Source organism: Mustela lutreola, chromosome 4, assembly GCF_030435805.1.
Source record: "Mustela lutreola isolate mMusLut2 chromosome 4, mMusLut2.pri, whole genome shotgun sequence".
Lineage (NCBI taxonomy): Eukaryota > Metazoa > Chordata > Mammalia > Carnivora > Mustelidae > Mustela > Mustela lutreola.
Window position 1 is genome coordinate 175,307,604 of NC_081293.1, and position 22,866 is coordinate 175,330,469.

At 34.1% G+C, this 22,866-nt stretch overlaps 1 protein-coding gene across 1 annotated transcript in view; it reads right to left on the reverse strand.

Annotated features, from left to right (window-relative positions):
- Positions 1-1,869: 1,869 nt before the first annotated feature.
- The window catches only part of WASL (WASP like actin nucleation promoting factor), a 73,899-nt gene continuing 52,902 nt past the window's right edge, over positions 1,870-22,866 (reverse strand). The window contains exons 6-11 of the mRNA XM_059171739.1: positions 18,655-18,823; positions 17,570-17,612; positions 15,747-15,900; positions 10,859-11,379; positions 7,045-7,153; positions 1,870-4,512 (exon numbers count right to left, since the gene is read on the reverse strand). Coding sequence (XP_059027722.1) covers positions 4,451-4,512; positions 7,045-7,153; positions 10,859-11,379; positions 15,747-15,900; positions 17,570-17,612; positions 18,655-18,823 — 1,058 coding nt within the window. The 3' untranslated portion in view covers positions 1,870-4,450. The remainder of the gene's footprint in view (positions 4,513-7,044; positions 7,154-10,858; positions 11,380-15,746; positions 15,901-17,569; positions 17,613-18,654; positions 18,824-22,866) is intronic.

Sequence of the window (22,866 nt, forward strand, 5' to 3'; positions counted from 1 at the left end):
AAAAATACAGAAAACAAGGATAAAACAGCATTATGGTGCATAAAGACGCAACTGAACTAGTAGTCAAGGCTGAATTCTAGTCTTAGCTCCTTTTGACAGAACTCAGGTGAGCCCCTCGACCACTCCGATGAGAGTTGTCTTGATGGAACTTGGATGATCCGCAGCAGTCTTTCCGCTGTGAAATAAGCATTTTAGATGTAAAGAGGGAGGGATCTACCTTATTGCAATTATATTTTAATGTCCACCACCTATTTAGTCCTAATAAACAATTGTTTAAATATGGGGATATTGATGTTTAAAAATTCTTAGACTTGGGCTTGGATGAAAATCCTCACACATCTAGCCATAACCAAGATAAAACTGAATTTAGGTCAAGACATGCCCATCAGTCCAAGACAGAAAGTGATGTCAATATGACACCTGGAACTTCCAGTTCCATAATGTAACTTAATACTGTTAAAATGGAATTTCCTCTTGAATAGAAAATTTAAAGAAAACCTTTACTAAAGTAAGTATAAAAATATTTTGTGGTTGCTAAAAAAAAATTAAGGGACCTCAAATTTTCTAGAAATTCCCCAATACACAAATACCTAACCTAAAAACCACTCACCTATAAGCTACCATCTGTTAAATTTTACTCAAAATAATTGTATGCTATTCACATCTTGATTTGTCAGTTCTGATGGTGGTACAGACCAGTTTAAATTTACACTGGACTTGTGTAAAATTAAATGCTGCATCAATAGTTAGGATGACCACTGATGTAGATTAAAAAAAAAAACAAAAACTTATGGTTAATTTATGTAGACATTTTCTTATAAAGCCAAAATTTTCAACAAACTCCTTCATGTAATGGAGGATACATGTATCACATGTAGATAGTCTTAGCACTAACTGCAAAGTATGTTCCCCATCATATTCATAACAGCCCATATACTATACCTTTTCCCAGTGGCTTCACTAAAAAGCAAAAGTTAAAAAAAAATCCATCAATGAAAGACCAAGAGATTATGAGAGAATGCTGTATTTTGGAGGTAAGATGTAAAAATGTTAATAAAATAAGTGTGCAAAGCAAAAATTTCTCTTTTCTTTCCCATAAAGAATTTTCTATTGTATATAAATAGACCTTATGTCTACACTTGTCCTTTAAGAACTCCATTTCTAAAGGACAGTAATTTCTCCTTTGATTAGATAAATATAATGTGACAAGAGCAATTCTGAGGCATTTGTATCACAAAAAAATTTTTTTCTAAGTTTGGTCAATACATTCTTAAGTGTTCACATCTGTAAAATAGAAACAAATTTTTAATGGAACATATTATTGAAATGTTTAAATTTGGCTAAAGCTCTTAGAAGGCATTTTGTAGCATCCTACACACTAGATTCCATAACTCAGTTTAATCTTCAGACACCCACTTGTGCCAAAGTCAGCAGCACAGAAAATTCTATTTATCCAAACAGAGGTTCCTGTTTAAAGAACCATCTTTGATCCATTGATTAAGAACTACTTAAGCCCCACATGAACTCCTATATCTGGCTTACTGAAATGACCAGTAAACTGCAGTATCATTCTGATTTTAGGGAACCTCAACGTTTCTGGAATGCCAAGAGCTCCAGTTTGACCTTGCAATGTGAATGTTCTGTGGCTTCCAGGGAGCTGCTGAGCAGCTGTCACATTTCCCAGCGGAACAGGGTGTAACATTCTTTCTGCTCACCGTTTTTATTTAATGGCACACTCTCTCAGGGCATGCAGTCTGCTGAGAACTTCAGCCATCATCATTCACTGCTCTGTACCCTTTACTACAATCTGTAGTCAAAAAAATTGTTTTTATCCATTTTAATCTCTCCACAATAAAGAAAAACACAGTATTTTAGCCTATTTGGGTCAAATTAATTTTATTATGCTCCATGATGAATTGCCACCAGTGCAACATCCTATCACTATACATTTCAAAAAAATTCACATACTAAACAAAATTTCAGTTGATAAATGGAAACGAATGATTGAAAAGTCTTTATGAATCTCACACATACAATTTGTGGCTAGCTGAAATTGTCTATCACGTAGCATATAAAAAGCCTCATGCTAGTTTGTTAAATGCGAAGGCTATCAGACAATCATTTAGCTGCAGAATATATGGGAGGCTTTCAGACAACGCACAGGTACAGTGCTGCCCACAGTGCAAGGTGGAGGAGGACTGAAACATGCAACCTTTACATCTACAGTGGGTTTAGTCTTCATGCCTGGACTGAACTCCATAGCTGCTGTGTTTCAACCAATAGTAATTTAGACTTTGTGCAATAACAATAATAGAAAGCCTTTTTTCCTTTTCTTCAAGAAGAATAAACTCAATTACCTTTGGCAAATTTTGTTTAAAATTGCTTCCAACTCAAAGAATTGATATCCTTTCATTCAGAGCAGCTCCTGATAATACTTATCACACCGAAGTTAGCTGGAAAATCCTGAATTCCTTGGCCAAAAGTTAAGAGATCTTAAGTTGGCATTATCTTAAAGACATTTGTAGGATACTTAAAATGTTTTTGAAAATGTCAAAATGAAAAAAAAGAAGGATGTTTAATATTACTTAAAATAATTATAATGTTCTATTTACCATTTGCACAAATTCCTAACTCTATTGGTTAATAGCTGTCCAGCCTCATCCACACCAGACTCAGCGTCACTGAGCGCAAGCCACGATAAAAATGAGAGTAAGCAGAAAAAGGTTTCTAGCAGCAGAGGGCACTGTTTTTGCAAGAAACAAAAAGTCTAGACTCTTTCCCTTGTGTTTAAATTACTCTTGCAAGAAAGGTAACATTCTTTGAATAACTTAACTATCTTACTGCACCACTTACTGCTTTCAGCAACAAAACCTTTTAAATTATTTCTTATGATAACTAGATGCATGATCACTAGAGATTATGTGATAAATGGTTAAAATTCAAGCCGTATCTTGCAGGTCCAGCCTGTCAAGATCATGCCAATACTAGATTTTGGTCGGTACAATTCTAGAGAGCTTAATTTTTAGTTGGATATTGTGATTATAGTACTGAAATACATTTGGAACTACATTCTGCATATGACTCAATGTGAGAAAAATACGTGTCTGTATTTAAATCAGATCGTTTTTCTACCTAAAATTTAAAGTAGGTAGGTATGATAATTAGCACTATAAATATGAAAACAACCACCTTTAGGCAGATTAGTGTACTGTAGAGAGGCAAGGAAATCCTAATTTTAACACATCATTTAGTATACATAACAAATGTGCAGGTTGCAAAGTTTTATTAAAAAAAAAAAAAAGAATCTATCATTCAGTTATGTGGTTCAAGAAATATAACACTGGGGCCACCAATCTTTTAAGAAAAATGTAACCCTTCACCTGACATTTGACAAAAACCTTGAGAAATTATATAAAAAAATTTTAAATAGCATAATTGGTTCAGCATTACAGTGTTTACCTTTGTCAGCTAGATTCAATTTGTATGGTGGATATTTCTGAATACCTCAATCCACACAGAATACACAATAAAAATAATTCCACATCATTTTTAGAAATGTTCTGATTTTTATAGTGCATTTAACCAGATACTGAAGTAACCATAATGTATAGCCTCCTTCAGTTTATGTAGAGTATTACCCCTAAAATCCCCCGAACTGCAAAAACTTAAACAACTGTTTAAGAGTAATACCAAAAATATTTTTAAATTTTTGCTAAAAAGAGCCTGCCACATTTGCTATAGCATAAAAATAATCTCAGTCAAGTACAGGTATGCAAGGTCTCCTTGTGATTCCAGCCTCCAAATATCACTTCTGTCCAAGAACAGGCAATATTGTTTTAAGAGGTGTGTTACTAATTTTCCCAACTAGTGTCTCTGTAGTGACATTATGCAGAGCATATTGCTACAACTTGAGAAACTGCATCAGTGTAGTGATGTCTAGAGAACTGTGCAACGTGTCAGCTTCAACATTCATGTAGCATGGTGTTCAAAATGAAGGGGCTAAATAAACTAAGGTCTGTATCACTTAAAAAAGAATGTAGTGCTATACTAGATTTTAATAAGAAAATTTAGGTACAGAAAAAGTAGGGTATGAAAATAGTGTTTTCCTTCTGGCATTATAACTAAATTACATTAAGGTTTTTGTCAGTCTCACATATAATATTTAAACTCCCTTGTTGATGGAATGAAAAATATTCACAAATTAAGTGAGCATCCTGGTGTAAACTTGCACACAGTAACAGGGAGTAGCTTTGTAGAGGATTTTGACAAACCTTTACAGATTAAATGAGGTATTGCACAGATTAATTAAAAAAAAAAAAGCAAAAAAGGCAACAAAAATATACAGCAAATTGGTAGAACATTTACATGATAATTTTACAGAATCCATAGACAGAAAGTAGTGTTTAGTATTTCACCTTAAAAATATATATATATATATATAATATATAGATCAGTCTTCCCATTCATCATCATCCTCAAAATCTTCTTCGTCATCTTCATCCTCATCTTCATCTAAAAGAAAATCATCAAGGCAAACATTCAAAATATATGCATAAATAAAATAACATTACATGATTCTTGGATGACTTCTCAATTACTTAACTTTTGAAACAAAACCATTCGATTCTGGAAAAATCTGGTAACAAAGACAATTTAAAATGAATTCAATAAAATATATCTAAAGAGTATAATGGTCAGTTGAAGATTAGACCAGGAGTGAGAAGACTTGGGGTCTAGTTCCTTAGTATCTATGTAGAGAATTTCAACCAGTGTTTGTTTATATGTAAACCTACATTTGGGTTTGTCTCTCAATTTTCACACATCTCAAATCCAAGAGAGGCCTCTTTAATGACTATTTTTAAAGAAAAGTTGTAAAAAAAATACACCTGATAGATTGTTCTACTACCAATTCCAGGAACAACTCCAGTGACAGGCACTGACACTGACACTGAGGACATTGAGCCACTAAGGAAACCGAGCAGGCAGACCAAATACCTAGCCTCCCTTCCTACCCTCCCGTTCTCTTCTGAACCCAAAGACATTGCTCTTTCCAGGTCACCAATGACCTACTGTTCCTAAAGCTAAAGCTCAATTTCCTTTTCTCACTTTTTTGACCAATCACACGGATATAACCCAGATCGTCACTCCATCCTACTTCAAAGGCTTCATGTGGCTTCTGAGATACTGTACTCTCCAGCCTTCACACCTTATTACACCTTCTCCTCTCTGTTTCCATCCACTTCCTTCATGCCCCCATCCCATTCTGTAACTTTAAATATCCCGCCTACTTTAATGACATGCAAATTTATTAACAGTCCAGACCTCGCCCCTCAACTCCAGGCTCATAACCAAATCCATAACATCTACATTTGAATTTTTAGTAAGTATCTCAAATTTAATATTTACAAAAACCAAACTGTTGATCTTTCCTCTCAAACCTGTTCCTCCTAAATCTTATCCTTCCTACTCTGTTAATGAAAATTTTACCCCTTTCATGCTCAAGTCAAAAATCCTGGGAGTCATCTTTCACTCCTTTCTTTTTTCCAAACCTCACTCCCAATCCATCAGCAAACTCAAGGATCTCCACAGCCAAAATATACCTAGTATCCAACCCCCAGCTCAGTGGTGCTACCAATCTGATTCAAACCTTTGCTATCTCTTGCTTGGATCATTGCCATTCCTCTGCTAAGGGCCTTCCATGGCTTCCCATCATATCCATGGCCTCCAGAGTCTTAACCACTGGCCTCCTACTATCTCTCCTACTTCATTACCTTACTGTTCTTTCCCCTCCCTTCCTTACTCAGCCATACTGGCCTCATTGGTGTTCTACAACCTCAGGGACTTTGCACTTGCTGTTCTTTCCACCCAAATGAACACATTTCCCCCCATCTTCTATATGGTTTTCTCCCTGAACTCCTTCTGGTCTTTTTTCAAATGTCACCTCAGTTAGGCCTCATCTTATTTCAAAATGAACTTCCCTCCCACATCCTGTAAGTCCTTGTATCTCCCTTTTCTGCTTAATTTTTGTCCTTGGTACATATCACCACTTAACATACTATGCATTTTTCTAACATAGTTTGTTTACTGTTTGTCTTTCACCAGAATGCATGCTCCATGGAGGCAGGGATTTTTTTTTTTTTTATTCCACAATAAATATCTGCAGAATGAAACAGCCTATTTTCTCCTTATCACACAGTATGAGAATAAATATGTCTATTTAAGGAAAATAAATATTGGTAATAGATCCGAGATAGCCACATCCTCACAGAGAAACAGAGAAGAAAAATGACATTTCTTGAGTACTTACTATGTGCTAGGGTAATCTGCTGGTTAGTTACATACTATTTTATTTATTCTTCATATCGATCATGATTCATGAATTCTCTTCACATAGCAAGTAAGAAAACTGAGGTCCATAGAGAGTAAATAATAGATTCAAAAAGAACAAAAATATGATTCTGGTACATCATGCCAGGAAGCTTTAGTAAACCTCAAGCATTGTATCAGCAAGACCCACTGTTTTTTCTCTTTTGAAAGTAATACCCACTTATATGGTGGCCACTTTTAATAATGGCGTCAGAATAGAGAATAGTTTTTTCACATAAACCTTTCAGGAAATCACAAAAAGGAGGACACAGAAAACTTCAAGATTCTTTAAAAAATCCCAGAAAACCCAATTTCTCAGCCCTGATTCTCACAAATCAGGGAAACCTGAATTTCTCATGTCACAGGAATGTGATCCAGAATCTCAAGGCTCATTTAGAGATTTGCCAGGCATTCTATTAGTATTTTCAGTATAGGAAATCAAATTGCTATTTTTCTGAAGCTGTTCTTCTAATTTACAGTTATGGCTATGGTATCTTGGAATCCATTAAGCTTCAGACAGACTAGTCACAGTGGCAGTAACTTTTAAATATTGGCCCTAAAATCCACATCAGTGTTACTCAACAGCAGAGGAAAAGCTAGCAAAGACTATCATAAAATCAAAAGAAAATAGAACTTCAAATATTAAAATTAAACATACATATGTACATGTAAATATACCTGAAGAATGAATGGCTTTGCTCCTTTTCTGCATCACCTCCATTAATGCACCCACAATTCCTGAAGTGGGTGCAGGTGTTGGTGGTGTAGACTCTTGGCCATCAGATACCTTGGAAAAGAAAGTCAGCAAAATTTAGAAATAAATTTTTGTCTCCAGAAAGTCTTACTTTTTTAGAATCACTTCCTATTTAAAAAAAAAAAAAAAAAAAAAAGGAAAGGGGAAAAAAACAGAGCACATGAGCCATGAGCCCAGGACAGGTTTAACTAAGAAGTAATGGCTATCTTAAAATTATTCATATACTCCCTAATGTATAAAGCCATCAACACATTTCCAAACTTGGAAAAACAAACCTTTCCCTAAATAATACTTACCCAGGCAGATGGATTACTTATGTCCATTTTCATTCTAGTACACAATACCTTAGCTGATGAAACTTTGAAACTATTATCAAGGAACATTATTTTAACAAAACTTAAGTAATATCCGATTCCTGGAGGTGTTAGTGAAAAGGACACTTAAGATACCTAAAAGCAACTGAGGAGACTTCTGCTCTCCTACAAAAACTCAGCTTTACAAACAAGCTTTATAACTTTACATACTATATATATAATTATACATCATATATAATTTTAACTCAAAATGAACCTTCATTCTTATAGCATATTTCTCTGCAAAGAGATTAGTTAGGTAGCTTTCAAAATGTACCTATCTCACAAGGCAACCAACCATCCCTAACTGAAGTACTTCTATCTAGTATAAACTACATTCAAGGGGGGGGGGGGGATCAACCTCAAGGGGTCTCATTAAAATCTAATTTCTATGCAAAATACTCTGATTTCAACTCTCATTAAAAAAGAGAGAACACAGGAAATCTGTAGAGATTCAGGGGAAAAAATATTTAGAGAGTACCTCCCTAAGTGTGCTTTGGCTAAAATGAGCAGTCATTTATACAAAATACTGATTTTGTTAATTTTGTCTCTGGAATTATATTACCTATATAAAGGTAGAATATTGGTATAATTAAAAATGAAATCACACAGCTGCTCTATTTCTAAGTCATTTCCCCCCAGAAATTACTTTGTTACGACAAACTTCTTCCTTTGGTCTTAACAACTCGTCTTCTAATACTACTTGTCTTTCCGGACTTACAGATCTTTTTCTTTTAAAAATATTCAAAGTAATTCCCCATAAGATACTGACTCATTCATTGGTATTTAGGTTTTTGGAGACCAGATGTTAACTATTACTGGTACAGAAATACCATAAATGAAAAAGACAACAGAAATAGTTTCAGAGCTTTGAATGTCAGCGTAAGGCTCTCAAAAAACTAGCAGCAATAAGGAGAAACAGACTCCCTTTAAGCAATCTAGTAAAACGAGGCAGGAAACACTGAAGGAGCACTGCAGCAGCATGAAACTGCTGTAAACACGTTTTCTAAAGCACTGACTTGGACATGCAGCTGTCTGAGCTACTATGAACACGGAATTCAAAATATATGTTACTTATACCCTTACTGCCAGTTCTTTAAAGTAAATCTGTGATCTTATGTTAGTCATTTTCATCACTGAATAAATGATTTATATAGATTGTTTAAAAAAAAAAAAACAGAGAAATTTCAACTACAGAAAGGTTTCTTTTCTTCTTTTTTTCCCCACAGGAAGGTTTCTTAAAAAGAAAATAAAATTATGGACTCAAATCACACATATAACATGCTAATAATTCACTGATTTATGCACTCTAGGATAGTACTCTGTAGTTAATTTTTTTTTTAAGTGATTATTTAGGGTAAGGATGGCCTATACTTATAATGGAACACATTTTTCTCTCTAAGAGAAATGCAGAGATCAGTTAACACGGTTTGTCTGGGCAGGGAGAGAGTTGGGATGGGATGAGAAGACGTACTGATGGGGAAAATAAACATGGGATTTAATTCAGCAACTTTTTAAATGAAGAAAAGAGAACACAATTTAATTCATTAAAAATAACACCTTATTAGTATCAGCAACTGAGAAAGAACCAAAAGTTGACTGCGGAAGAGAGAGGAAATATGAAAGAGAAACACAAAGTAAGAGTGGCAGACGTGGGAATGAGTGACACAGAGGTGGCACCGATTCTAAGCTACAAGCTTGAAAATGACTCCATTAAAACCTGTTATTCACCTCAGTTGTGGTCATTTTGACACTAATTCTTCCCACTAACAACTGTTTAAAATTCTTTAACTGCTCCTGAGAAACCTTGAGTTTAAGCTAAAAAGGGAGAGGGAGCAGAGACGACTGCTCACAGGTTGATCATGTAGCAAGAAAAAGCTCCAGATACATAGTAAAGATGAGAGTTTTTAAAATATGTGCTATGCCAATGTTTAGATGTTTTCATTCAGTTAGCTGTGTTCTCTATCCATCATTCTCTTCCTAGCCAAAGCTTTGGAGATTTAGAAAGTGACCCTAATTCCCTATGTCACAAAATAATTTTCAATTAAAATCCCCTTCTTTCATCTTTATTTACTGCGTAGAAAAATCTACCATCCATTACCCACCTGAAGCCCTACAGAGCAAAGGTTCCCCTTTGGAACTGACAGACTACACCTGCTATCAGAAGGAAGTAAGTAAATGCAAGCAGTTTAGGCTCTAGAAAAGGGGTCAGCAAACTATTGCCCATGGGCCAAATTTAGTGTGTCTTATTTATGTAGAAACTTTTAAACTGAAAAATGAGTTTTACATTTTTAAATGGCTGGAAGAAAATCAAAAGAAAAATATGTGTGACATGTAAGAATTATATGAAAATCAAATTTCAGTGTCCCTCAATAAAGCTTTATAGAACACAATCATGACCATTCAGTTATGCATCATGAGTACTGCTGCTTTTGTGGCGCAACAGTAAAACTGAGTTTTTGGGACAGAGACCACATAGCCTGTGAGCCTAAAATATTTACTATGTGGTCCTTTAAAAGAAAAAAAAAAGTTGCCAACTTCTGCTTCATCCATTAAAGAGATTCCAAAATTATCTATCACCACTATCCAAAATTCTATTAGAACTCTTTCCATTATCGGGCACCTGGGTGGCTCAGTTGGTTAAGTGACTGCCTCCGGCTCAGGTCATGGTTCTGGTGGAGTCCTGGGATCGAGTCCCACATTGGGCTTCCAGCTCCATGGGGAGTCTGCTTCTCCCTCTGACCTTCTCCCCTCTCATGCTCTCTCTCACTCTCTCTCTAAAATAAATAAAATCTTAAAAAAAACCCAAAAAAACCACAAAAAAACTCTTTCCATTTTCTGCAGAGTCAGATTCTCTACTAATGTAAATTTCAGAACACAGGAACTTTAGCATACAGTTTAGTTTTCATAAAGGTAATAGTTTGAACTTACCAAGGTGATTATAAATGGTTAAAAGTAGGGTTACTTCTCCATAGTTTGAAGATCTTTTTTTTAATTTAAAGTAAATTTTATTCAGAGGTGAAATCTAGAACAACAGCCAACATGTTGTAATACTCCACTTACATGAAGTTCTAGAAGAGGCAAAACTAATCTACAGTGACACAAATCAGATTAGTGATTTTTCTGAGAGGGGGACTAACTGGAAAGAGGCATGAGGGAACTTTTCTGGGGTGATATTTTGATTACAGAAGTATGGGTTACACTGGGATAGGTATAAATGTGTGTGTTTCACAATATCTAAAAATAACAGAAGAAAAAGGGTTAAAAAGATGAATACCAAGAGAAAGTGCAAAAAGTGAAATAAAGACTTTCCAAGTTGTCTTATAAATTACTTTAAAATTCCATTACGACAGATAGTCTAAACCGAAAAGAATGGTTTACTTACAGATTTCAGCTGAATACCCTGTCGTATCTGGTCTAAAAGTGCATCCCTTCCAGAGCAGGATACCGGTCGACTGTTTTGTTCCACTTTTTTGAGCTGAGCACCCTCTCTAATCTGATCTAAAAGAGCAGCTTTGTTTCCAGCAGGAGTTGGGACTTGATGGTCACCATCAGAAGGGAGGCCAGGGGGAGGCGGCGGCCCCGGTGGAGGTGGAGGTGGCGGTGGCGGGGGTGGCGCCGCGGACCCCGCCAACGACAGGGGTGGAGGTGGTGGCGGAGGCCCTGCCGGTGCGGAGGAGGGAAGGGCTGGAGGTGGAGGCGGGTACATCCTATTTGGTGGTGGTGGAGGGACTCCTACACCTGGCCTGGATGGAGGCGGTGGTGGAGGTGCAGCTGTGGGAGCTCTTGATGGCGGCGGTGGAGGAGCGCCTCTCCCCCTGGCAGGAGGGGGCGGAGGGCCTGAGCTATGTGGAGGTGGGGGAGGAGGAGGCGGCCCTCCCCTGGATGGTGGTGGAGGAGGTGGTGCTGAAATAAAAACAGAAGAAAGACAGCATGCTTTTCCCCCACAAACATCATACTGAAAACAAACAAATTTCAACAGATTTAAAAGAATGACACGAGAAAAAAAAAAGGCCTCATCTTTGTTATTTTATTTTACAAAGGTATGCGGGCACAGATGATATCTTATCGTTCTATTTGGGAACACTCGAGATCACCTTCTTGTGTTTCTTAAAAAATATTAGCTAAAGCTGTTGAATTTAGTTTTTAGGAATCAGCACCACTTCTGAAGGTAAGGGAATACACACTTTCTTATATAATAACAAAAATATCACAACAGAATTAAACACTTTGGTCAATTAGCATTATTTAACATTTTAATAAAAATTAATGGATACCTTCTCTCTTTAAAGAATTGAGTTTATTTAGTTACTTTATAAAATTAATTTACATTCAGAATTATGTAGCTGGCGTAGCATAACCTATCCCCGTTTACCCAAGTTAATCTGAGCTAAACCCAAATTGAATACTTTTTCTTTAAAATTTAAACCTTTGCCACCTTACATTTATATTTTATGTCTTTACTTTCTAAAAAATACAGAATATATTAAAACATGTATGCTATAATATGCAATAATATATGTAATATTCCATATTTCTCTAAGATGGTCAATAATTATAGTGATGGCAGTAAGGGAGGCTTGCTCAGGTGAAATATTCAACTACTTATTCAGAAGACACAACTAACTATTAATAAATTAACTGAGAATTTCTTGGGGCACCTGGGTGGCTCAGTTAAATTAACTGAGAATTTCTACATTCTGAAAAACTGAACTAAAGTTATTAATAAAATATTAAAACTATTTTGGTATTAATGATATTCATTCTTTTTCTACTTAAGTAAAAGTATAAGATATAACAAAGAAACAAATTCAAATTACACATTTATTACATTTCTGAAGGCATGATTTTACCAATAGTATAAACAAATTTACATAATAAAGAACATCACTTCTCCATTCATTTAGAGACTGGAGAGAAAAATTCACTATTTTTAGAAGTAGAGAAATCCTAGAATTCATAAAAACTATTTGTATTTACTGACATAAACTATCTTATTGATGGATAGTTCTACAATCTTATGAAATACTAATGCCAACCCTAACTACAAATAACAACAAGCACCTTTTGATGTTCAACAATACAATGATACCGGGGATGGGGGGGAACCCTCATTTCAGAGGAGATAAAACGGAATCTTCCAATTTGGGATGATCATGGGAAATAGGCTACCATATATAAATATTAAATAAAATATGCAAAAAGACCAATACTCATAGGGTATTATCTCCTTGCATTCAAACTTTTAAAAGTGAAAATATATCTGCAAACGGTAGAGTTACCCCACTTATATGTCAGCTATCACAGAGACTAGAGACAGTAAGTACATCAAATCCTTCCAGCAATTTTAATCACTCTGAGGTTTATATTTCAAAGAGTTATGATTTACTTGTTTGCTGCAAGAGGAAAATATCCACCTCATCCTACTATAAAAAGTACTAGTAAATCATTTCTCATGGTCTCACTGAGCACTCTGAATCCACAATTTTTTATATGTAAAATGATGCACGTCCTCAGTAGAGAGAATAAAAGTTCTTTTAAACTTGGAGGTAAGTATCTTTATAGGAGTAATCTATACTCTAGCTATTATTCATTGGAATAGTTAAGTCACTGCCAAGGGGAAAGGGAAGCCTTAATTGATTGTGAGTAAATTATTAACTGCATCCAGTTTGAGTACAGCAGAAGTTCAGTATTTCTATGATCTTGAAAAGTGACTGGAAATGTCTCTATATTTTTATGAGGAAAATCTCTATTACCAACTTTCTATTTTTTTATAGTCCGTATTATTTCTACATAAAAGTAAGTATGTAAAAAACATGCCATATCCCAACGTAAAAATGTGAAAGAATTAAAAAAAGAGAGGAAAGGGCACATTGGGAGTTAGAATGTTTCCATGCACAAATATGCCTGTTAAGCAGATACCACACACATCAAGATTTTCTAATCTGATGGTCTAGAGACTTGCAAAACTCAAATACCAGAATCAGAATGACAATAGTTCTTAGAGTTCTAAAAAAGAAATAAAGTCAAAAGTATGACAAAAGTCACAACAAATAAAACTTCTTACTATCAAAGTTTAGTTAAAAAGGAAGAAAAACTGGTATTTACAGAAACTTGTCTTGAGGTTATACTAAAAAAAAGCTCATATATTTAAGAATTATTATTATTGCAGATCAACATTAAGAGTAATAGATAACTAATCTCTAGGTACTTGACATTTATAGGTATTATAAGCAAAAAATATAAAGCAATAGAAATATAACTAATACTTAAAGAAATATAGTATTACAGAATTCAGGAAACATCTCATGCATTCTCATCAAAGTAAAGCAACAGAAAAATACTATTTAAGACAAATTTAAATTTATGGGAATAATGACAACTCCCAGAGTAGGTATGTACAGACCTGTGTATTTATATTAAATTATATTAAATTTATGGGAATACTGACAACTCCCAGAGTAGGCATTTATAGAGATGTGTGTGTATTTATATTAAGTACCCCCCTCCCTGACCCAATTTATATATATATATATATATATATATATATATATATATATAAAATATTGTATATTTTATATAGGTTACTGAAATAACACCAAGTGTGAAAAGCAATCATTAGGAATGAGTATAATAAGCAACAATAAAAACGGTGGTGCTGTAAGAGGTGTTTTTAAAATATCCACAGAATTTCATTAAAATCATCTAAAGTATAGATAAAATATAGCTCAGACTCATACAGAAATAAATTAGTTTGAGTAGAGGGCAAATAATCTTACTAATGTTAGATTTGGAAGCAGGATAAATGAACCCTAGCTTCTTTGACAATAAACATATCAAAGCATGCATAATTTAAAGCACTGGGTCAAATGACATCCCACATACATACCACTCCATTGTGGTGGACCTACACAGATTATTGAGTTAATGGCCTTCAAACAATTGCATAGACACACAAAAAATATGTTGGAAATCACAAGTCTACTACTTTTAAAAACCTGATTATATAATTATGAAAAACAAATTTCAAGAGGTTAGATTCAGTAGATTTTATATATATATATTTTTAAACAAAATATATTTCTAAGACAACTTCATAAGCTGCTCTAATTTTTTTATACTTTTGAACACATATATGTTCTCCCTGGAAAACATTTCCTTAGTAAGTCATTAGTCTTTTTATTCTTCCTTTGAACAAATTTACCTTCTATAAAATCATTCGTTGGTGTCTAAAAGATTCTACACTGGGCGTTAGGTTCTTGAGTATGACGACAATTTAAACTTGTTCCCAAAGCATGTTTTTTAATGCCTGTATATTGTTTTGTTTTAGGTAATTCAACTGAGGAAAGACTTTGCCTAATTTGATGCTTTAAAAGCAGCTAGAATAAAGAGCAATCACAATAAATTTTAAAAACCAAACCCAATCAAATTAATATAGTCAGCTCTTAGTCAAAGGAATTCAGGTGTGAAGGCAGATGCATGGATGGCCCAGTAAATGTCAAGAGTGATTCATAAACTTATAAATTCAGAGAGCTCAGAGAGATGGCAGGCGACATCTGATAGAGTAAAGCCAAAGTGTGTGGTAACAGTGGACAAAAAGAGAGTCAAGGAACATAATACTAGTAAATGTGAATTACTCTGGGAGCATTTAAAAACAAAAACGGTGCTATGCCCAAGATGTTTTTATCAAAAATCCATAGAATCTGGAAATATAATTTTTTCAAAAAACAAATTAGCGGACTAGTTTCATTAAAACTAACACTGTGTTTCTACAATAGCAATTATTGACTGTATACTTGTTAAGTATCTGTTTCCACACTAGACTGTAAGATTTCTGAGGACAGAAACTGCTTATTTACATCTAAATACCCTGAGTGGAAATGAGTGCAGACATATGTTTACGAATATATGAATGAATGAAAGACTGAATGAATATCAGTAGTGAAAAAGATACAGATAGTCAAATATCAAATTTAAAATGACAGTTAAATTCCTCCGAAGAATGCTTTAACTGGAGTACACAAAAACTAGGAAGAAGAAGCCCAAATGAATAAGGTGGCAAAGAAGATTTTTAATAAGAAAAACCTTATCAAATTATTAAGTTATATCAAAATAATGCAAAGCAGCCAGGCCAAGCTACTTAATCTATAATTTCAAATATTCTGTTTATGGGAAGTTCATATGAATGTGTGTAGCTGTTTCCAGGAAACTGACCTCAAAAGATTCACAAGGAAAAAAAGATCAGAACGCCTGAGAAGAAAAAAAAAAGTTACCTTGCCTTCGTAGTTCATTTTTAACAGCTTCTACACCTCCTGTTTTTTCAATGAAGTCATATATAACTTTTGATGTTTCTCGGTCTTTCAGTTGTGCCTCTGAGATTCCACACATATCGAAAAGATTCTTCAATTCTGGATCCAAATTATTTAGCTATAACATATAAAGTAACTGTTAACTGTAAAATCTATCCCAATTTCTAAAAATAAGCATAATCAAATTCAAATTTAGTTCTCACCTGTGCCCATTATGAAATGAGTTTAAATTTATACACTTTTTAACATGGTTAGATTATTTATAAGCCAATGAAACTTTCTTATTTAAAAGAAATAGAGGGGCGCATGGGTGGCTCAGTGGGTTAAGCCGCTGCCTTCGCTCAGGTCATGATCCCAGGGTCCTGGGATCGAGTCCCGCATCGGGCTCTCTGCTCAGCAGGGAGCCTGCTTCCCTCTCTCTCTCTCTTCCTGCCTCTCCATCTACTTGTGATCTCTCTCTGTCAAATAAATAAATAAAATCTTTAAAAAAAAATAAATAAAAGAAATAGAAAAGATAAGAAAAAAGAATAAAATTTTCTTTTTTTGTTCTCTCTTCAAAAAGACGGCATCTCGTTAGAGCTTTACTAACCCATTCATGATTCAGACATCTCCAACCTATTTGCCTATTACTCAATTTAGATATAATCACAAAGAAATGAGGAAATTCTGTCAATTTGAAAATCTGAAGCACCTCATTATAACCTCAGCGTCCTGGACAGAGCCCAAAACAAGGAAGCGTTCAATAAATGTTGTGGAGTTAACACTGTAGTCAATAACAAAAAAGTTTCTGACCCCAATCATAAATATTTCTCTTCAAAATAATTTTTCCAAACCCTGATTATCTGTTAAATGTGAAATACATATTACTTAAGCAACCAAAACAGATAAAATGTTAAAAACACTTATTTTTGCTAGCAGTTTCACTTACTTGCTCATAGGGCTAAAAATAAATAATGACAAAAACGCCAAAAAGAATGGAATGAAAGATCTAGCTAATTTAAAAACTGGATATTCAGAATTTAATTATAATACTTTTCAGTACTATTACTTTCCAGTAATTTGGCATACATTCTCCTAAAAATGATCAGTTAGCAGAAATAATTTTCTTCTCTTGGCTGTCAACACACAAGAATTTTATATTATCGTATATAAGATTTTATTTACATATTTATTTATTTGAGAGAGGCAGAGAGAGAGTGCGCGCTAGCAGGGGAGGAACAGAGGGAGAGGGACAGAAAGAATCTCAAGCAGACTCGAGCGTAGCTCTGACGCAGGGTTTAATCTCACAACTCTGAGATCATGTCCTGAGTCGAAATCAAGAGTCAGACTGAACCACCCAGGCACTCCAGTAATATAGTATATCAATTCAAGGAGTATAAAACCTTTGCTTTATAGACATAGCCATAAATAACAGAACAATACTGAGGTTTCCAACCTCAGTGGTGTATGCACATAAACACATTCAAATAAATGCTAGAATTCACAAAAATGAATAATAAAAATCTATACACAGGCCACAGCATTACCACATATTTATTTATTTTATTTTTAAAGATTTTATTTATTTGATAGAGAGAGAGAGAGAGAGAGAGAGAACACAAGCAAGGGAGTGAGAGAGGGAGAAGCAGGGTTCCCGCTGAGCAGGTAGCCTAATGTGGGGCTCGATCCTAGGACTCCAGGATCATGCCCTAAGCTGAAAGCAGACACTTAACTGGCTGAGCCACCCAGGTGCCCCGCATTACCACATATTTACAGCAATAATATTTATGGCTTGAAAAGACACTTACATCAAAGCCAGTATTCGGATCCCAACCAACATGTCCAATGTGCCTAAAGAAGTAGACCAAAAATATGTATAAATAAAAAACAGAAAATACATAAACAGCATTTAAAACATAAAATGCATGAAATCCAATCCAACCAATAAATTTTGGGCCTGAGCTAATAATTCTCACAGACATACCCATATTCAGGGAAAAACTGTGTGAGGGGTCAAGAGGCCAGGACTGGCCTCAGTTAAACTGAGTTTTAATATTTTTGCATAATCTTTCTGAGTATCCATTTCCTCAACTGTCAAACTAGCAGAAGAATACAAGCATTATATATATATATATATATGAATTTTGCAATGAGCTAATGAAATGATGCATATGTATATGAAAATGCTTAAAATATGTCAAATAAATACCAAAGGTTTGATGCCTACTATAGACTAAATGTTTGTGTCCCCCTAAAATTCCTATGTTGAGACCTAATACCAGGTATGATGATAATATCTGGAGGTAAGGATTTGGGGAGGTGATTAGGTTTTGAGGGTAGATCCCTCAAAAACAGGATTAGTACCCTTAAAACAAAGGCCCCAGAGAGTTCTCTTGCCGTCTTCCAACATGTAGAAGCTGTTTACCTAGAAGACAGCTGTTAACCAGGTAGCAGAACCTCACCAGACACCAAATTTTGCCTGCTTCTTCCCAATCTCCAGAACTGTAGAAATAAATCTCTGTTGTTTAAAAGCCACTCAGTCTATAGTATTCCTGTTATAGTAGCCCAAATTGGATAAGACCGTGCCTCTAGGCAATTTCCAAATACCATTTATAGGGAAAAAGTGAGAAATCATCTCCAACAATTAAAGAAACAACTTAATCTAGTTTTTCTTTCCTGATGAATAGAAAGGTAAATAAACTGTAAGATTCAAAAAGTCTACTGAGCAATAGCCTTAAATACACACACACATACACAAACAATTCCAACAAAATCTATAGAGAAAAAAGTATGCAAATGATAAATGTAGAAGAAAACAAAATTTCCTAACAAGGTAAAAATCAGGAGCAGGAGTAAGTTAATTGAAAGATAAGAAAAACAAAAGAACTCTTACTGGAAATTGCTTGGTGTTCCGATATCTGCCTTGGTTAATCTCTTCTTTTTAGCTTTTCCTTTTTTCTTTTCTTTGGTATGGGAGATGTTGTTGACCTGTGGACCATAAAATCTATTGGTTGTGATTTCCGGATTTTTTATATCAACTGTTGCCATGGGTAGATTAGGACCTGTAAAACAATATAAAAGGGATATAATTTAAGATAACAATTATTACATTCATAATTTGTAATTTAAATATCTTTCTCTGAAGTAGGACCGTTTCACTAATATAAATTATTTAAATTTTAAAGTTGCATGTTAATTTTTTATAAATAATGGATAAAGTACTACCGAAATTTCAAAAGCATATAATAAATTCTTAAGCACATAAGCATAGATGTTACTTCAAAGAGAATTTGTATTTTTATAACATTAAATCTCATGAAAAAAAAATTCTCAGTAAAATTTAAATTTAATTGGTCTAATCCCTTAAATTTTGATTATAATAGCCTCACACACACAACCCATTACTTGTGGCAAAGTGCTATATATGGCATAATAAGAATAATAAAAATTAGAAAGAGCATACACTTTAAAAAAAAATCTGACAAAAAATCTAGTCTTACTTCTTTGTTTCAACTTTATTAGTCTATGAGGGGAAAAAAAGTACTTATACAATTATTACTATTATTATTTTCAAAATACCGTATGTAGGTCCAATAACGTTTTCTCTATCGGTATACATACACTTTGACTACTGGAAGTACAGGGCTCAAAACTGAGATGGAAAAATTCTCAAAACATTCATCTTCCACAATAATCAACAGTGAAACGATCTCTGACATCTTCAGATATTATCAACACACCTTTAGGAGTGACCTTAAATATAATATACAAAACCTGTTTTTTATAATTCACAAAAATATTCTTGGCTTTAAAAGCACGAGTCTAAATGAAATGTATTCAATTTAAAAATGCCTTATAAATTTAACTAAATGGCATCACCTGTTCCTTAGAGAGTCCATTTATTAGACTAAATTCCTATGAGATAAGTACATTAATGACAACTTTCAAATGCTGTATAAAATGGAACCACTACGGCCCAGAGAAACAGTTAACATAGCAGGCCCAAGTCTGTCATCCTTAGAAAGGGCTGCTTGTAAGGTTAGCTCTGAGCTGGCATCTGGAAATGGGGATTCCAAGAGGGTTTTTATCATTCCCTGATAAGATGGGCCCATTGTGCCTCAACTATTTGTGCTAACAACGTGCTTATGCTAAACACCTGCTTTCCTTCTGGGAGTCTAGTACCTTGGTATGTGCTAGACATAGGAGGCCTTATGTGAGTAGCCCCCGATAAACTCTGGGCACTGAGTGCCTAGTGAGTTTCTCCTTTAGACATTTACCATGTGTTGTAACAACATATCAAAGGAATTATGTGCATTCCCTTTGACTCCAATGGGAGAAGACTATGGCAAAGTTATATGTAATTTCCCTCAGACCTAACCCCTTATGTCTCTCCCTTTGATTTTGTTTTATATCTTTCCACTGTCATAAATCTTTGCCATGAATACCCCAATACAATGGAATACAGAAATCCCAAGAAATTATAGGCTAAAGTAAATTAGGTGATAAATAAATGTCAATTTGACTGTATTTCTTCAATTGCACTAAAACCTCAAATGTAGCCTATTGATTAAAGTTACCTGAAAGAACAATGTTTATCTAAATGGATAAATTATATATATCCCATGTTCTCTCTTTCAACTCTACTATTCAAGATGAAATAGAGCTAAAATAATTTACAAAAGCCATCTAACACCTTATCGGACGAGTAAACAATTTGGAAAGATTTGTATTTTTAGTATCACCAAATTTCAGCTCTTTTCTCTTCATAATCAAAGTCTACTTACATGTAAGCATCTAAAAGTTCTATTTGTATTTCATATAAAATTTTTTCATATAAATTTCTAAAGGAAGTTGCTTACATTGGCAAGAAATAAAGAAATTGTTATCTGAAAAAAATGGAACCTAGTGAATAATATGGGTAAGACCATTAAAACAAGCTGATTCAGTGTCAAGGAATAATAAAAATAACAGGATTGAAAATTAAAGGTTAGTTATGCAATACAGAAGGCTGATGAAATAGTAGATAAAGACTAGGATTTTCAAATTTGTTCACATATCAGATTTGTGTTTACTGCAGTTTCACAAAGTAAAGGACTTATTGAGAATACCCGGGATCCAAGTGTTAGAGGGTCAAATCTGTGTTATACTCAAAGGTTTATCTACTGATCTGTTTCTCCTTCTCATCCTTCCTTTTCTGCCTTCCCTCTTTTATTTATAACTTTAAAACTCAGTATTCAGCTACACCATCCATGGTAAGATGCCACAAATCACTACTTACTCTTTTCTTTATACTTAATATAATTTAAGGATTAACTTAGACTGATTTAGGAGTATCAGAATGAGACACTCTCCTTGTACCTTACCACCCCTCCTGAAATAGATGTTCAAAGAGCAACTATAAAGGAGCAACCAGATTCACCATAAAAAAAAAAAGAAAAAACCAAACTATTAGTTTTTAGAAAAAAAAAAGAAAATATTCTGCTGCTTTAGGTTATATGAAAGTTATTATTATACCATGGATATTTTAAATGGTAATAGAGTTGGGTAAAGTGAAGAAGCTTAATAGTTTTCATTATCCAAATTAACAAATTCTTTCCTGGGAAATTTCATAAAATTAAGATTCTTATAAGCCTGATACATATCTCACTAAAGAAAATAATTCAGCCATCTCTGAAAAAAGCTTAAGAATAAAGAAGACAGGAACAAAATACAAGGGGTATGTGGAACGAATAGCAAAGTTTAATTCATACTGTAGTCAGACTGGGTTTCCCCTCCTCCTTCTACCCCAAGAGGAAGTATGGATATACTGTTACTGCCAAGCAGTTTATAAAGCCTTTGAATTAGCTATTTAGTGTAATTACACATGATTTTTTTTAGTACTAGTTAAAACATTATTTAGTTAAGTTTATACAGGAAAATTCAAATTATAGAGACAAACAGAAAATTAGTATTAGCTACGTTACCTGGGAAATTATAGAGAGTTTTTCCACACTTTTCATCTTATAGATGAAAACTAAGGATGAGAAGTGTCAGGTGACCTGTCTAAAGTCACAGAATTAGGGACAAAAAGCAAAGGTGAACTCTGCTTTCTTGATTCCTAATCCATTAACTACTACTGTACTTTTACACTAATGTCAAACCACAAGGTGACTGATAATGCTAACTTTACCAATGTTGTCATATATTATTTCCTTACCAATTAGTTCTCTCAATTTATATAGTTTAACAGTTTATCATTCAATAAATATTTACTAGTAACTTTTAAAATTTAGGAAAAAAAATTCCTACATAATCATGAGATTAGGTACTTGGTTATCTCTGTTGATAATAGTCATTTACTTTAGAGTTTGAAGGTGTTTGGAAATTAGTTTAAAATGATGTTGTAAAGCCCAATTAAATATTTGTTTCCAAAAGTGACAACTGGTGTAAGGTACAGTCATTTTTAAATGAAGTTTATCGAAGATCTGGTAATGGAGATACGCCTAAATCACTTCTAGTAAAAATTAAGTATTCCATTTATAAAATTATACTCATCCTAAGAACATACACTAAGGGGATTGTTTCCCTTCTTTAAAAAAAAAAAAAAAAACTAGTCAAATGACAAATTACCATTTTCTGATTAAAGACAACTGTCACAGAAAAGGCTTTTTAATATTCTCACTGAACAGCATTTCTAGTTAATTTTAAAACTAAAAGAACAAACTAAAGTCTTCCCCTTAATTACATAAAAAGCAGAGAACTCTCACCAAGGTAAAATAGTTGAGAAACAGGTGGCCCAGAGGCCTCTGATGTCAAGCAGTCATGAAGCTGAGAACAAATCATTGGAAAGCGTCTAAGCTAAAAGGTGAGACTGACCAATAAAGAAAAAAGAAAGATGTATGGATTAGGAGTTAGTGAGGAAGACACTGAATTGCATTTCAGGAATATATGCTACTTCTACATAAAGTGTCTTTTCAATAGTTACAATTTGAAAATGTCTACTAAACTGATAATCCATATGGGGATTTAAGACAAAGCACCTGCAGGGACACAGCAAGGTGGATAAGGTGTCCAGTGCACCTGGTAGTAGTGTACCAAATGCAAAAAAGTAATATGCTGCCTTCAA